The sequence below is a fragment of the Ornithorhynchus anatinus genome, chromosome X5 (genome assembly GCF_004115215.2).
Source record: "Ornithorhynchus anatinus isolate Pmale09 chromosome X5, mOrnAna1.pri.v4, whole genome shotgun sequence".
In the NCBI taxonomy this organism is placed as follows: Eukaryota; Metazoa; Chordata; class Mammalia; order Monotremata; family Ornithorhynchidae; genus Ornithorhynchus; species Ornithorhynchus anatinus.
Genome location: NC_041753.1, coordinates 28387491 through 28404625, shown reverse-complemented (window position 1 = coordinate 28404625; position 17135 = coordinate 28387491). Strand labels below are relative to the sequence as shown.

Here is a 17135-nt window from a genome sequence, read left to right as displayed (position 1 = left end):
CAACTATTTGCTGATTGCTTTGAAGAATGCTATGATAGGATGTGCTTTGCCAATTCAATTTTCTATTTTATAACTATCAATCCCATTCCTTTGTTTCTTCTTCACTCCCTAGTGTAAAAGCCAAACTTTGGACTAGATAGAGTTTCCCTGACATCTTTTCAAGGGGAAGAACAACTCGGTTAAAGCAAGAAGCAGTTACTTTTGCCAAATGTTAAAAATGAAGACTTGGAGGATGTGGGGGATTTAGGTTCAAGTGGTATGCACGGAATAGCATACAACGCTTTCAAAGTCACAGATGAGCAACTCGTGATGACCACTACCGGTGGGAGGTGAGGCAGACTGATTTACCCACTTTATGTACACATAAAAAAAACAGCTGGCACTATTTTTTATAATTATAACAGTAATAAGATTTGTTAAGCACCTACTATGTGCTAGGCATTGTACTAAGCCCTGGTGTATATACAGTACATGCAAATTAATGGGGCTCACAATTGATGAGGTAAGGAGAACAGATATTTAATCCCCATTTTAGAAATGAGGAAATTGAGGCCCAGAGAAGTTAAGTGATTTGCCCATGGTCACACAGCCGGCCAGTGGCAAAACCAAGATTAGAACCCAGGTCCTCTGACTCCCGGGCCCGTGCTCTATCCACTGGACCATGCAGCTTTCCATTTCTATCTGTGACACAATCTCAACCTGATTAGGACTTTGTTCCAGAAGAGTCGCCCAATTCCTCATTAACCACAGGAAAGATGCAGGATACTGTGGCCTTCAAAGAGTTCCTATTTGTCTTGTTGGAGGTAATCCTTTATCTTAAAATTGCTTCTCCCGTCCATTCTATCTTTTGCAAGTTTCTTCAGTTCCTAATACAGCAGCTGTGAGGATATCCTGCTATCACATATTCTCCCTGTATTACCACACAGCTTCACTGAATTCCATCAGTGTCTTGCCATCAGCTAAGATATGGGTTGCTGATTCAATTACTAACTACCTGGTAGACAACTTCTTGGAGTAGCAGTGACAATATCTCCTTCAAGAGGCCTTCCCAGACTAGCCGCTCCCCTGCCCCCTTTCCTCTTCTCCCACTCCCTTCTGCGGTGTCCTGACTTTGTCCCTTTGTTCTTCCCCCCTTTCATTCCCATAGCATTTAAGAGCATATCTGTTATTTATTTATTTGTACTGATATCTGTCTCCCCCCTCTACACTGAAAGCTAACTGAAAACAATAAGCAATGGGCTTGCTTATTGTTGTACTGCACTTCCCCAAGCACTCAGTACAGTGATCTGCACACTGTAAGAGCTCAATAAATAAGACTGAATGAACGTAATAGTATTTATTGAACGCCAACATTACTGAGGGTGACTGGGTGTAATACGCTGATTGATTTCAAATCTCTCCACCTTATATCTCCAACCACCATTTCGGCATTTCCATGCCACCTAAGCATTTAAGTATTCAGAACCCCCTGTAACACGTATGTGCATATCTTCACACTCCATTGCATCCTTCAATCTGTAATTCATTTTAGTGTCTTCCCAGCTAGATTACAAGATCTCTGCGGGAAGGGATCATTCTATCAATTAACGGTATAAATTGAGCACTTGCTGGATACAGAGAACTGTACTGTGCAGTTGAGAGGGTGAAATATAAACAAGTTGGCAGATGCGATCCCTACACGGAAGGACCTTACAACCTATTGCGAGGGACAGATGTTACAATAAATTACAGATAAGGGGAAGCAGCAGACTACAAAGATATGTACTTTGGGGGGATTGTGGGGGTGAAAATGTATATCCACGTGCCTAAGAACTACACACCTTAACCTTGATTCACCTTGATTCACCCCAACCTCAGTCCCACAGCACTTAGGTATATATTCACCCTTTATGTTAATGTATGTCTAACCCTTTAGACTGTAAGCTCCTTGTGGGCAGCAAACAGTTATATTGTACTCTCCCAAGTGCTTAACACAGTGCTTGTAGAAGACAGATATAAGCTAATCAGGGTAGACACAGTCCATGCCCCACATAGGGCTCACAGTCTTAAAATCCCCATTTTACAGAAGAGGTAGCTGAGGCACAGAGAGGTGAAGTGACTTGCCCAAGGTCACACAGCAGCCAAGTGGCCGAGCCGGGATTAGGATCTAGGTCTTTCTGACTCCCAGGCCCGTGCTCTATCCACCAGGCCCTGCTGTTTTGTGGGATATACATGCACGAATGCCCTTCGTTTTCAAAAGGTGATGCTGCTGATGGTGGGGTTTCCATCACATGCGTGTCAGTCATGTGGAAAACAGTCTCTTCCACACTGTATGCCCCAAAATATAGTAGAATGCATTTTCATGGCCTTTACCTCAGGGGCAAGAGAAAGTTACCCCTCAGTGGGTCTGATCAGGCACGAAACACACTGTCAAATGGCACTGCTGTCTCTCCAGACAAAACACATGCATGTGGCTGCCTGCTCCCATATGACTTAAGGCGACTGGATGGGGTCACATGGAGAAAAGGATGGAGAATCCCTCCCCTCCTACATCTCCTGTCTTCCTACCTGGCCTGGCCAGCGTCATATTTCTCTTCTTCCTAATCCCCCAAACTTCTAATTCAACCACAAGTTAGGGGCATAGAGAAAATCTCTACTCTTTTCCCCAGATATTCTTGGAAAACGACCCTGGGCTGTATTGTGAGGTAGGCCACTAATGGAGTGGAAGAGGGAAGTTTCTCCATTAACTTTACCCCTCCCCATGAGCTGCTTGCCTGGATTCAGTGATCAGATTGGGGGTTAGCCCTTTGAGGAAGATTTCAGTTACGAAGAACAAGTTGGGGGAGGAAGATGAAGAGGGCAGTTCTGAACATTAACCATGGTCGCATGGAAAATGGACGCCAGGGACAGGACGCGAGAGTTATCGCCTGCTGGTCCGTTCTCAACCCATATGAGTTCTCACATATGTTTTGGTGACACTGCTTCCGAGAGTCTCTGGTGGTAATGGTCTCCACCTTTGACTATCTACTGATCTTAATCCCCTCCAATTACATGACATCCATTCGGAAATGCTCCAGGGTGAGTCAAAAGTAACTTTAAGGTGAATAGCAATCTGTGTTAAGCCAATGAAACAGGAAGACAACATTGGAAGAGACAGAACTATAGACAGTTCAAATGTTACCTTCTCCATATAAAGCAAAAAAAAAAAAGGGGGGGAGGGGAGGGGAGCTTATCCTCTGAGAGCAAGAACATGCTCTAATCCACCTAACCGAGGGGCTGAAAAAGAGAACTGCCGTTCTGCAGCACGATCATTTTTAAATGGTCTTTATGCTAGAGAGCACAGAAGGTGGAAAGTAATTGAATAAAGCTAACTTTAGCTAGAGTAAAAGGGGTTAGAAAAGCTCTATCTTTGGACTCTATTTGATTAATATAGATGTAAATAATTTCTCCGCCTCACTGGCTTTCTCTTTTCTATAATCAGATGTTTCTGGGTTGAAGAAGTTCCTCTCACTTCACTCAGTCTGAGCTCTAGAAAAGAAAAGGTGCATCAAGTTAAGCCACCAGTAACTTCAGCCAGCTGAAGAGCCTGTTTTTCTTGAGCCCCTTAAAGCCCTATTTTGGGGGGAAGGATGGGTAGGGGTAGGGTGAAGTTATTTGTTATGCGCTTCTTATGTGCCAGGCATTGGGGTAGAGACAAGCTAAACAGGTTGGACACAGTCCACGTCCCACATGGGGCTCACAGTATTAATCCCCATTTTACAGATGAGGTAACCGAGGCATCAAAAAGTTAAGTGACTTACCCAAGGTGACACAGCAGACAAGTAACAGAGCTGGGATTAGAACAAATGTGCTTCTGACACCCAGGCCCGTGCTCTTTCCACTAGGCCACACAACTTCTCTACTCAGAGAAGCAGGGTGGCTCAATGGAAAGAGCTCGGGCTTGGGAGTCAGAGGTCATGGGTCCGAATCCCGGCTCTGCCACTTCTCAGCTGTGTGACTGTGGGCAAGTCACTTAACTTCTCTGTGCCTCAGTTACCTCATCTGTAAAATGGGGATTAACTGTGAACCTCAGGTGGGACAACCCGATTACCCTGTATCTACCCCAGTGCTTAGAACAGTGCTCTGCACAGAGTAAGCGCTTAACAAATACCAACATTATTATCATTACTCTTCTCCTTTCTATTCAGGGGCCTTTGTCCCTGGCTTGCTGACCATACATATAAAGGTCCCTGGCTCTTTACTTCCCTTTGACTCTCAAGCTGAGGTGAAGGGCCCAGATGATCCTGTGGGGTAATTCAAAAACTGGGAAGAAGACGCAAGGAAAACTGCCTTAATTCTGCATAAAGGAGCTCATTAGGATGACACTGCGTTTTATCATCCCCATTCACTACAAGCTAAACAGGAAATGCGCTTCACTGCAATACATTCGAGATCAGGACTTTGGGAATACCATTCATTCATTCATTCATTCAATAGTATACATTGAGCGCTTACTATGTGCAGAGCACTGTACTAAGCACTTGGAATGTACAATTCGGCAACAGATAGAGACAATCCCTGCCCAGTGACAAGCTCACAGTCTAATCGGGGGAGACGGATGGACAAAAACAAGACAACATAATCACGATAAACAGAATCAAGGGGATGTACACCTCATTACCAAAATAAATAGGGTAATAAAAATATATACAAATGAGCACAGTGCTGAGCAGAGGGGAAGGGAGAGGGGGAGGAGCAGAGGGAAAAGGGGAAGCTCAGTCTGGGAAGGCCTCTTGGAGGAGGTGAGCTCTCAGTAAGGCCTTGAAGAGGGGAAGAGAGTTAGTTTGGCAGAGGTGAGGAGGGAGGGCGTTCCAGGACAGCGGGAGGAGGTGGGCCAGAGGTCGACAGCAGGATAGGTGTGAACAGGGGACGGTGAGGAGGTGAAGGGCAGAGGAGTGGAGCATGCGGGGTGGGCAATAGAAAGAGAGAAGGGAGGTGAGGTAGGAGGGGGCAAGGTGATGGATCGCCTTGAAGCCCAGAGTGAGAAGTTTTTGTTTCATGCGGAGGTTGACAGGCAACCACTAGAGGTTTTTAAGGAGGGGAGTGACATGCTCAGAGCGTTTCTGCAGGAAGATGATCCGGGCAGCGGAATGAAGAATAGACTGGAGTGGGGAGAGACAGGAGGAAGGGAGATCAGCGAGAAGGCTGACACAATAATCCAGCCGGGATATTATGAGAGCTTGTACCAGCACGATAGCCGTTTGGGTGGAGAGGAAAGGGCGGATCTTGGCGATATTGTAAAGGTGAGAGTGGCAGGCGCTGGTGACGGATTGGATGAGTGGGGTGAATGAGAAAGCTGAGTCAAGGATGACACCAAGGTTGTGGGCTTGAGAGACGGGAAGGATGGTCGTACCGTCCACGGGGACAGGGAAGTCAGGAAGAGGACAGGGCTTGGGAGGGAAGATAAGGAGCTCAGTTTTGGACATGTTGAGTTTTAGGTGGCGGGCAGACAACCAGGTGGAGACATCCTGGAGGCAGGAGGAGATATGAGCCTGAAGGGAGGGGGAGAGAGAGGGCCGTGGCATTTATCCTCTACAATGAGATTGGAGGAAGTAACACATGAACTAAGACAAAATGATCAGGATCGTAGCAAATTCTATCAGTAAATAGCCCCTTTTCATTAGGAAAACCAATGAGAAGGCAAACATCTATGTATTTGAATCTGTGACCTTTGGGCATGTGGTATTTACCCCACAGAACTTATGTACAGACCTATTATAATTATTAAATAATTATACATTATTTAATTCCTGTCTCCCCCATCCCCTCAGACTATAAGCATGCTGTGGGGAGGGAACAGGTCTTTCAATTCTGTTGTACTGTAGTCTCCTAGGTACTTAGTACAGTGTTCTGCACACAGTAAGCACGGGCCTGGGAGTCAGAGGACATGGGTTCTAAGCCCAGCTCTGCCACTTGTCTGCTGTGTGACTTTGGGCAAGTCACTTCACTTCTCTTGGCCGCAGTTACCTCATCTGCAAAATGGGGATTAAGACTGTGAGCCCCATGTGGGACAGGGACTGTGTCCAACATACTTTGTGTCTACCCCAGCGCTTAGTACTGTGCTTGGCACACAGTAAGGGTTTAACAGATACCATTTTTAAAAACTCAATAAATACCAATTATGACAATGAAGAAGAATGATCATCTTCATTTTCCCATAATAATAATAGTAATGGCATTTGTTAAGTGCTTACTATGGGTCAGGCACTGTACTAAGTGCAGAGGTGGATACAAGCAAATCAGGTTGGACACAGTCCCTGTCCCATGTGGGGTTCACAGTCTCAATCCCCATTTTACAGAGGAGGTAACTGAGACACAGAGAAGTGACTTTCCCAAGGTCACAGAGCAGACAAGTGACGGAGCTGGGATTAGAACCCAGGACCTTCTGACTCCCAGGCCCATGTTCTATCCACTATGCCATGCTACTCTCCACAGCAAACTTCCCACAGCTGTATACATCAAATGTGGTGGTTGTTTATGCAGACTTTGGTCCAAGTTTCACCTGGGATGTTGGAGGTACTGGACCCTGCTGAAAAGCACAGGCCTGGGAACCATTAAACTCTCTCCTGTTCAGCCACCAACTTCAAGTTTATTGAAGTTAAACCATCTTACACCATCTCCCTAAACATATTTCCTTTCACTTCCAATTTTCGGGAAGACAACTCTAAACTGTAGATAACCACCAAAAATAGTGTTTTTAAAAGAAATGCGGCAGTATTATGATACTTCTTTTATTATGCTACTTCTACTTCTCTCCTGGCTCCTTCAGTACAGTGGAGGGACTCTCAAAGTACAAGTAAAAGGCCAGCTTTGTTGAAAAAAAAAAAAAATACCCTAATCATAAATTTCAGAGAGCCACATAGGTGTCCAGTCTACTCTGGCTTAGTTGGTCAAGCAAACGATATAGGAGAAAAAGCAGTCAGCTTTTAGACTATTGACTGCTTCTTAAATCATAGTAGAGATTTTGAGTGCACCGGAAAACATTAACTTCTCTTCACATTTACATCTAATTAATCAGCGTTTCCCAGAAATAACACTTAGCTAAATCTTGCCATTTCAAAGGATTCCCCTTGGTGCATTCATTTAGGTTTAGGACAAACAAAATGACTAGTAACCAGAATTTAATCACGGATGACTCACTACGCCAGTGCTTCCTTCGTTTCTCTCCTGGTATTAGCCAGGGATGTCCAACAGGTGAGGGGAAGAGAGAAAGCAATCAGTAATGAGCTTCAGGCTCCAGAATGTTTTTCTAGGATTTACACTGTGGTCCAAAGCTGAGTAAAACAAGCCAAGGACTATCAGGTCCAGGAACATATCTGAGAAACAAATTTACTCACAGAAAGGGCCTGAAAGGCAGGAAAGAGAAGGTAAGCATGGTCAGAAGAGGCTTGGGAGAATCCATTTGATTAAAAGAATTAAATGGAGGCTTGCAGAAAAGAAAATGAAACCATTTAGAGCCCGACAACATCAACGGTAGCCAAAGTCTTCCTAGATGTAAGGACATCCATGGCTTTGGAGAAAATAAGTTGGGAATTCCAAAGTTTAGTCGAGCCACGGGGGTATTTCAGTTTCCATCCCTCGTGTTTTTCTGGACATATGTATGTTTGTCCTGTCGGTGCTCAGGTGGCAAATTTAAATTTCACCTCCAGAGACGATAATGTTTGAAGGGCTAAACCATTACCATATTTTGCCTTCTTTGGCATTGTTTTTGCAAATGTTACTTGTTAACATGAAGCCCTAATGAAAAGATCCTAGGTGACTTCAACACCGAATTGCATTTGCTTGTGTAGAAATTCACTTTACCTCAAGATCAGAAAAAATTCCTAAGCGAACCTTCCCTTGAGATACAAACTCAGAAGGACACACGTAAATCCCTCCAAATAAATGAACCTTAAGAGTCCACGAGGATTCAGTAGATTAGGATGCCCTTCAATGAAGAAGCTGGAGCCGTGTGACACGGCCTCAGGTGAAGAGGAAAATTCTCGCCACTGCTATTTGAAGGTGCAGCTTTATTTATTTAAAAACTTTCTCAGAATTTGAGACTCTCAAAGACCACGGCAGCTATGACCGGTAGAACTCTGCATTTTCAACAGTAACTTGAGCAGTGGAACAAGAGTACTGTAAATCTCTGCTGGCTCATTTCCCTCATTTGCCCATGTCACTTCATCTCCCCTTGTGGGCTGGCACCTGGAATGCCACTCTGCCTTCACTGCCAAATTTGTGATATAGAGCAGAATGGGTCTCCTTAAGGAGGAGAAGAAGAATCATAATGATAATTACAGTATTTGTTAAGCACTTACTATGTGCCAAGCACTATACTAAGTGCTGGGGTGGATACCAGCAAATTGGGTTGGACAAAGTCCCTGCCCCTCTTGGGGCTCATTTTCTTAATCCCCATTTTCCAGATGAGGTAACTGAGGCACAGAGAAGCTAAGTGACTTGCCCAAGGCCACACAGCAGACAAGGAGTGGAGCCTGAATTACAACTCCTGACTTTCTCTCCCAGGCCCAGGCTCTATCCATTATGCTATGCAGCTTCCCCTTCATGGTGGTTCCTCGTAGCTTTGGGGATCTGGGAGCTTACTGATGGAGTATCCCTGTGACAAGTCTTGGTTCCAAAGCTTCGGAACCCATGAGGGGAATCAGTTAGAGGGCACTGTACTTCCCAAGCGCTTAGTACACTTAGCATGGAATATTTAGTACGTTTACTATGTGCAGAACTCAATAAATACCATCGGTTGACTGACTGAAAAATGCAATCCGCTCAAGTGATCGCAGCACAGTGTTCACGCTATTACTTGGAGCACCACTAGCAAGCAGGAGGTCGCCTTGATTGCTGTCGCAATCGTCCCAGGTCCATTTTTTGAAGGATTCCAGCTGATCTTGTCCACCTTGTACCTTCACCGCTGACAGCTTGGAACCAGCAGGCAGAACCAAGACGAGGGCCCACGTCTCGCGACTCCCAGAGGAGGTCTCTTTCCACTGGACGGACAATGACTTTCTAAAGTGGTCTTCCACCAAGGCCAAGATTTTCTGCAGTGGAATAGGACTCTTACCACACTCGACTAAAACATTAGCTCCGTCGATTTTTTAAGCAGCTATTCCTTACATCAGCTCTTTTCATTTCAAATGGCAGTTCTAGCTAGGAAGGGTGACCATCTCGTGCTCAAACCACTAAGATTAGGTTAGCCCTGGGGAATCCTCCCGAAGGCATATGGCTTTCTTCGGAACATGGACTTGACTCACCTGTAATAACTCCTTTCTTTCCCTGCCCTAAAAGTACAGTAGTCTGAAAATGAACAAAAGCATCGACTTACTCCAGATGGCAGCAGTTTTTCCACCTTTAGTGATATTCAACTGAATGACAGCACTGACTTTTTTTACCAGTTCCTTTCCAATCTCTTTGATGCGCTGACCTATTACGTCAAAAATAATGTTGCTCTGAAGCCCTTCAACCTGGTATAAAAGGACAGGAAATTGGATATGAAAAATTAACCGAATAAAAGGGACAATTATAGCACTCAAGGGAGGGGCCTCTCTTCTCAGTTTTCAAAATGGAAGACAGCCGAATGCAACATGTCACGATTCTGTCGGTTGGCTTTTCCCCGGCCCCGCCCCAAATCCAGATTTGGGAATCCCTTCAAATGTTTACTTCCCGATGTGATTTTTTTATGGCTCTAAAAGTGGGCATCATATCCCACAGTTTAACTGCTAGTGGGTGGCTAGGGATCCGCATTCCACCCACTTTCCCTAGCTCCTGGCTGCTCTTCCTTGCTACCAGAGCCAAGACAGTAGGCCACCAGAGGAGACTCAATGAAAGCTGGAGAACCAGTCATCGGAGCCCTTCCTGATGTGATCGGCCAATGTCAGAAAGCTCTAGAGCTAGGGCCAGGGCAGTTTCCGGCCTTGATGTTTCTTATCCTTCGTTACTTTTCCCTGTCACTCGCTTTCAGATTTCTATTTGAAAGAACTCCCTGGCTTCAGACCTCTAAACAGTGAAGAAACAAACTGGATCATTGCTTCAAGAAAAAGGATGGTTTTATTGAGAAACTCTGCTGGCTTTTAAATTAGCATGCACTGTAGCTTATGGCAGAGAAGCCAAGAAGGCAGGACTATCTGGGGACAATAGCTCCATTATTTTGCTCAATTCAATGATAAACTCTAATCTGCTACCATCTTCCCAACATTTTGAGTACATCATCTACATCATCTAGAAGGACATCATTTTTCTGGCTTTAAAAAAAAAAAAATGACATACACCCAACTCCTCCTGAGGTACTGCTTCAGTGAACTAAATCATACCCTGATGGCTTGGAATAATTTGTCAAGGATCCAAATTACCCAATTAATATGCAGAGAATAGCCTGGTACCAGGAGGGACTGTAAGTGCCACATTGTACTGGGTGGCTAGAGGAAACGTAAGGTAGGTAGAGGGAAAATATAGGGATTTTAGGTGCTATATTGCATGGTGCCTTTAAACATCCTAGATGGAATGCTGCCTGGACCAGTGGTCTGACCCAGTAGCGGTAAGATACATGATCTTATAAAAAGTCTTAAATAATTCCCTCTTGAACTTCCAATTAATTTCACCAAGGAACTCAAGAATTAACCACGCTTTCCTTCTTCACAGAACCTGCAATTTATAAGCCACTCAATGAAACCAGGATTCAGGAAGGAACCAGGATTCAACCAGGATTGAAGGCAGTTCAAGACAAGGCTACTAAACAATCTCTACCTGTTATGTAGAGACATACATTGCCCCCACAGGGTCAAAGGTCACTGTGCAACCTCTCAGTCACTCCTTAAGGTACAGAGTGTAATGCAGGATGATTTTGCTTTTATTCATTTTTGCACTGACTTTGAACAATGGGGAAATTAGGAGAAATATCAGAACACAGAATTTTTCTCCCTTTCCTCAACATATCTGTCACCAAATTCTCATTTTTTCAAATGGTATTTAAGTGCTATGTACCAGGTACCGTATTAAGCCCTGGGGTAAATACAGGCTAATCAGGTTGGACACAGTCCATGTCCCACATGCGATTCACAGCCTTAATACCCAATTTTTCAAATGAGATATAGGAAGCACAGAGAAGTTAAGTGACTTGCCCAAGGTCACACAGCAGACAAGTGGTGGAGCCAGGATTAGAACTCAGGTCCTTTTGACTCTCAGGCCCAAGTTCTACCCACTAGGCCATGCTCCTTCTCATTTGCCTTCAGATTTCCCATCAGGTACAAGTAACTGATCCCCTGCATCCCCCAGTGAAGAGAGAAGCGGCATGGCGTAGTGGATAGAGCACAGGCCTGGGAGTCAAAAGGTCATGGGTTCTAATCCTGCCTCCAGCCCTTGTCTGCTTGGGCAAGTCACTTCACCTCAGTTACCTTATCTGTAAAATGGGGATGGAGACTGTGAGCCCTATGTGAGAGAGGGACTGTGTCCAACCTGACTTGCTCATTTCCACCCCAGCGCTTAGTACGGTGCCTGGTACATAGTAGTATGCACCTAACAAATTCCACCATAAATATCATTATTATTATTATTATTATTTCAATGCCCAATGTATATAGATGAGCTCCAAATCAACGCAAAGGACTGATGCAAAACTCCTGATGTGAGCAATGCCCATAAAATCAACTGAAATCCAGTCCGTCAGTGGATTACTTCACCACTTCATTCAGGATATTAAAAACAATTCTAACTCCCTGTCTATTCTTAAAATAAAGCAATGCTCTATGCATGTTCATGAACTGAATGCCAGACACAGAGGCTTGGTATCCGAGTCGACTCTCCTACCTTAATAGTTCTGTTATCTGAGGTTTCATCTGAAGATGGCACAAGATCCACATATGCATTAGAAATAACAATGTTCCCAGTCTCTGTAACCTGAGAGAGAAAACAGAGTGGGATTTCACTTACTTCACCAAGCAAAAAAAGGAAAGCAGAGTCCTGTTGTGCAATCACACTAACTTTGACAACACTAGAGAAGTGACCTTTGCTTCTATGATGAAAAATACAACAGGCAAAAGGAAAGCAGGGGAGAGATCAATCGACCACTCAATCAATGGCATTTACTGAGTGCTTATTCTGTTTACAACACTGTACTAAGTGCTTAGGAGAGTACAATACAATACAACAGAGTTGGCCAACATGTTCCCTGCCCACAACAAGCTTATAGTCTAGAGGGTGAGGGATGAAAGACAAAGCCTAACACTTGCAAACTGCTCCTGATAAATGATGCACCATGAGACTTTAACCATATAAACATGGAAATATAAAGCATGCAAAACTCAATGTGGGGAAGGGAGGTGTCAAATACATGTCAGTGGACAAAACACACAATCCGGGGTTTTTTGTTGGTTTTTATGGCATTTATTAAGCCTACTCTGTGCCAGGCAAAGTACTAAACTCTGGGGTGGATTCAAGCTAATCGGGTTGGACTCAGTCCAGGTCCCACATGAAACTCACAGTCTTAATCCCCGTTTTACAGATGCGGTAACTGAGACACAGAGAAGTGAAGTGACTTGCCCAAGGTCACACAGCAGACAAGTGGCAGAGTCAGGATTAGAACCCAAGCAGCGCGGCTCAGTGGAAAGAGCCCAGGCTTGGGAGTCAGAGTTCATGGGTTCGAAACCCGGCTCTGCCACTCGTCAGCTGTGTGACTGTGGGCAAGTCGCTTAACTTCTCTGTGCCTCAGTTCCCTCATCTGTAAAATGGGGATTAGCTGTGAGCCTCACGTGGGACCACCTGATCACCCTGTATCTACCCCAGCACTTAGAACAGTGCTCTGCACATAGAAAGCGCTTAACAAATACCAACATTATTACCAGGACGGTGCTCTCTCCACTAGGCCATGCTGCTTCTCACTTGGCACTTAACAATAGATTTGGAAGAAAGAGCCTTCATGTATACAGAAGGTTGACGATTCTAATACTCACTGCACATACGAAGTTGCAAGCCATAGTGAATACTGACACTGGGCTCTAATTAGAAATATTAATAGCAAAGGCAACAACAGCTCAGAAAAGTCCAATTTTTATGCGGCTATGGGGTATACTGGACTATCAGTTTGACTTCACATCAAAATCTTTTCAGCCACACCCACCCATACAGAGGTTCGCCAAAGTTCCTTGTCAGCAGGAAATGCATCTAGTAGAGTGCTCTGCACACAGTAAACATTCAATAAATACCATGGATTAACTGATTGATTGAAACCTGAAGAACAGGTATATTCTGTGTGCATATTCATTCAATCGTATTTATTGAACGCAGTGTGCATATATACAGTATATATTTTATATACTCATATATAAGTATACACATTTATATACACACAGAGAATGCAAATGTGTGACAACTGCACCCACTAATGAGTTTGTATAAACAGTACATTCAGTTCTTCCATGACACAGGCTTTTACATGTGAGGATAGAACATGGATAAGGACTTAAGGCAGGTTCTTCTGACTCCCTACTTTAATCAGCGTAAAATGAGGAGCAAGGAAAGAAGAGAGGAGTACAAGCATGGGTGAGGAACAGACCAAGACAGGCTCACTATCACGCGAGTCCTTAACACAGATTTTGTTAAAAGGAAAATGTCAGTTCCGAGATGAGTTAAGTGACTCTGAGGGTGGCTCCATCCCTCAACGTGTAGTTTACCCTTAAAAGGAAATTGAACCTTTGAGGTGTTACTCGTGGAAACCAAACTTTTAGGAAAGAACTACCTCAATTTTATTTCTGCCCCTAGACCCTGCTAATTTCACCTGACACCCTCCATGATAACAATTTACGGGTGGTCATCTATGGTGGAAGGGAATTCTGGTTTGCTTTAAGAAAGCAAGGCGGCAGCTTTTCCAGGAGGAACAATTGCCTCAGTGGCCTTCCACTCCCCTCCCCATCGCCCGACAGTTCCTCCGGCCCTGAGTCCCCTCCCACCCTCTCTTCCCAACACCTCTGGCCACCGCCTACGCTTTCCACAGTTTGGGGGTTCCCCGCTGATGATCCGTCAGGGATCCCTAATACCAATCCACATTCCCACACTCCAACAGGATGCGATTAACACAGTTTGGATGATGGCGAAAACACATGAGGGAGGATAATATGAGAAATCACAATTTCTAATATTTAGCTTTTAAGGGCCCAAATACTTTATACATCAAGGTCTTTCATTGAGGCTTCACTTGGCCCCCTGTTTGTACCTTAGTTTGAAAATGAATCCTGTTTCCATTCTTCCACATCTCTGTTTGTAACGTTTGTCCTGGATACACTGGTTTTGCAAAACGGACCTGTAAAGACAACAATTTAAAAAGCCCTATCAATTTATCCATTTTAAATATAGAGACATACGTATCCATGCCTCGACAATCACTAACTAGCACATAAAACTGAATTTACCATCTGATAAAACAAAGGCATGACAGTGCAGAGGTACATTTTTTAGTGGAAAAACAAAAATACCGATAATAATAATAGTACATATCAACTGGGGTAGATACAAGATAATCAGATTGGACACAGTACCTGTCCCTCTTGGATTCACAATCTAATGGTTAGGCAGAGCAGGAATCTTATTCCCATTGGAATAAGAATATGGAATTGGAATAAGGAAATTGAAGCCCAGAGAAGTTAAGTGATTCCTCCAAGGTATCACACAGCAAGCAAATGGTGAGGCTGGAACCCAGGTCTCCAGACTCCTAGATCCAGTCTCTTCCGAATTTTCAAGACCATATTACAGGCAACAATGAAAATATATTGATTGGTAAGGAAGATGAGAGTTAGAAATGTGTTCCTGAGATTCAGCAACTCCCCATATTTATTTACAGTATTTAGTAAGTGCTTACTGTGGACTAGATAGATACAAAATAATAATAATAAAGGTATTTGTTAAGCACTTACTATGTGCCAGGTGCTGTATTAAGCTAATAATTAGATCATACCCAGGCCCTGTGCCCCACAGAGCCCACAGTCTAAGAGATGTTAGGTATTTAGTCACTGGGGCTCCTTTTCCCCACATAAAAATGTTACAGGAAAGGAGCTAATCTTCAAACACGCAGTAAGCAGGGAACCAAGTTATAGCTTGCACACCTTAATTGCCCTGAATCTGGCTGGGTCATTATCAGCAAACTGATGCAAAACATGCCGGGCAGAAAATCCAAATGAACACAATCCATGTAATATTGGCTTCTCAAAACCTGTGGAAAGAAAGGGTGCATTCATATAAATTGTGACTATCCTTTGCTGTTACATTCTTGGCTATGATTCCCTTTCTTTTGAGTTCCAACACTAGAGGGATTTTCCCCTTTACATTTGATTTAAAGGCTAGGGAATATCTTAGGAAAAAAAAGAAATATTCCCCCAGCGTGGCTGAGTCTTCTTTAAATAGGGCGGGCGGTAGATGCAGTGCTGGAAAAAAAAAAATACGGGAGATCAGTAGAAGCAGAGATGAAGGGTTGCTCTTTTCAGCTCTGACTGGCAATTAGTTGTGGAAATGTGGGAGAAGCTTGCAGCCTGAAATAACTGGCTGAGAAAACAATCTCTTTAAGGTCCTACTCCTCCTCTGTTCCTGTACCTGTTGTATGGCAAGGGTCATAAGAAAATGTCACGCTTCTTTTTCCCTTCCTAGTTTATCTGACGCCTAACTATAATCTGCCAAGTGATGACACCAGGAAAGGTGGCTGCCCCACTACCCACCCGAGGACAGTCATCCCAACACTGACAGAGCCAGTCGGGTCAGCCACCACATCGTCTCGCTCCACCAAAATGTCTAACAGTTGCCTATTCCTCTCTCCATCTAGCAGAAACTCCTACCCATAGGCTTTAAGACACTCCATCAATCTCTTCCCACTACTTAGCCTCACTCCTCTCCCACTGGATCGAAACTCACACTCTTCATTACTCTCAAGCCAACCCACTCGCTGAGTCTCGTTTTCGCCTTCTAGAAGCCGACCTCTTGCTCGCACCTCCCTCCCTCCTGGAACTCTTCTCCCCTTCCCATCTGGAAGACTACTTCTCTCCCCCTCTTCAAGGCTCTTCTGAAACCACATCTCCTCCAGGAGGCCTTCAGGGATTAATTTCTTACCCTCCTCACCTTATTTCTCCTCTCTACTGCCACTTCACCGTTACTGTAACACTTAAGCACTTAGGCACTCGCCCCACCTTCTCCCAAAGCATTTATGTCCATATCTTTCAACTCTATTTTTTCCCCTTTCCATGTAATTTACTTTAGTGTCCATCTCCCCCTGCTAAATTGTAACACTCTTTGGGTTGAAGATCTCGTCTAATAACTACCTCCTGCTGCTTCCAACTTCCTCCCACTTGGCAATGGTGCCTCTTAAAACAGTCTCAGTTCTGTTACATTCCTTACTTCCGACATGTCAATACAGATTTGCACAGGGGGAAAGACATGTACTTCACATACCTAAGTCCCATGGATCATTGAGAACAAAAGACAAACTAGAGTATGGGTTTCCAGGTTCCTTTTCACACAGCCCAGAAATTCACACAACAAAATTTTCATTGTAAGGAGACACAAAGGTTACAAAAATTAAGCCAATTCTTCAAAAAGCAATGGTCTTGATCCACAGTGTAACTCCAAAGTGGGTGGGTTGGGACAATTCGGGCCACAATAGCCAGTGAAGAAGGGGACCAAAAAAAAAAAAAAACCAAAACTGGACAAAGCAACTAAATGGGATAAAAGTGGAACAGGTGGGAATGAAAACTGGGATCATGGGGAGAAAACATCTCCTCAGACTTCCAGAAGGGGACCAGATGGGTAGTATGCCCACCAAAGAGAGTTACCAAGATGCTATATTCCAGGCAGAGCTCTCTGCTCATAAAATTGCCACTACATGCCTTCACTTTAGCAAATCCTGCACCTACAACTCTCACTCCCTTCTGCGTCACCCTGACTTGCTCCCTTTATTCACGCCCCCTCCCAGCCCCATAGCACTTATGTACATATCTGTCATTTATTCATTTATAGTAATATCTGTCTCCCCCCCAGACTGTAAGCTCCCTGTGGGCAGGGAGTATGTCTGTTTATTGTTCTCTTGTCCTCTTCCAAGCGCTTAGTACACTGCTCTGCACACAGTAAGCTCTCAATAAATATGACTGAATGAATGA

General features: G+C 44.2%; 1 protein-coding gene across 2 annotated transcripts in view; it reads right to left on the bottom strand.

Moving 5' to 3' along the window:
- Positions 1 to 17135, bottom strand: part of HSD17B4 (hydroxysteroid 17-beta dehydrogenase 4) — a 100523-nt gene that overhangs the window by 7329 nt on the left and 76059 nt on the right. Inside the window, exons 19-22 of one of the 2 annotated variants that reach the window (XM_029054955.1) lie at positions 15099 to 15205; positions 14213 to 14299; positions 11812 to 11901; positions 9335 to 9473 (exon numbers count right to left, since the gene is read on the bottom strand). In XM_029054955.1, coding sequence (XP_028910788.1) covers positions 9335 to 9473; positions 11812 to 11901; positions 14213 to 14299; positions 15099 to 15205 — 423 coding nt within the window. The remainder of the gene's footprint in view (positions 1 to 9334; positions 9474 to 11811; positions 11902 to 14212; positions 14300 to 15098; positions 15206 to 17135) is intronic. The other variant, XR_005659691.1, reaches the window with a different exon arrangement.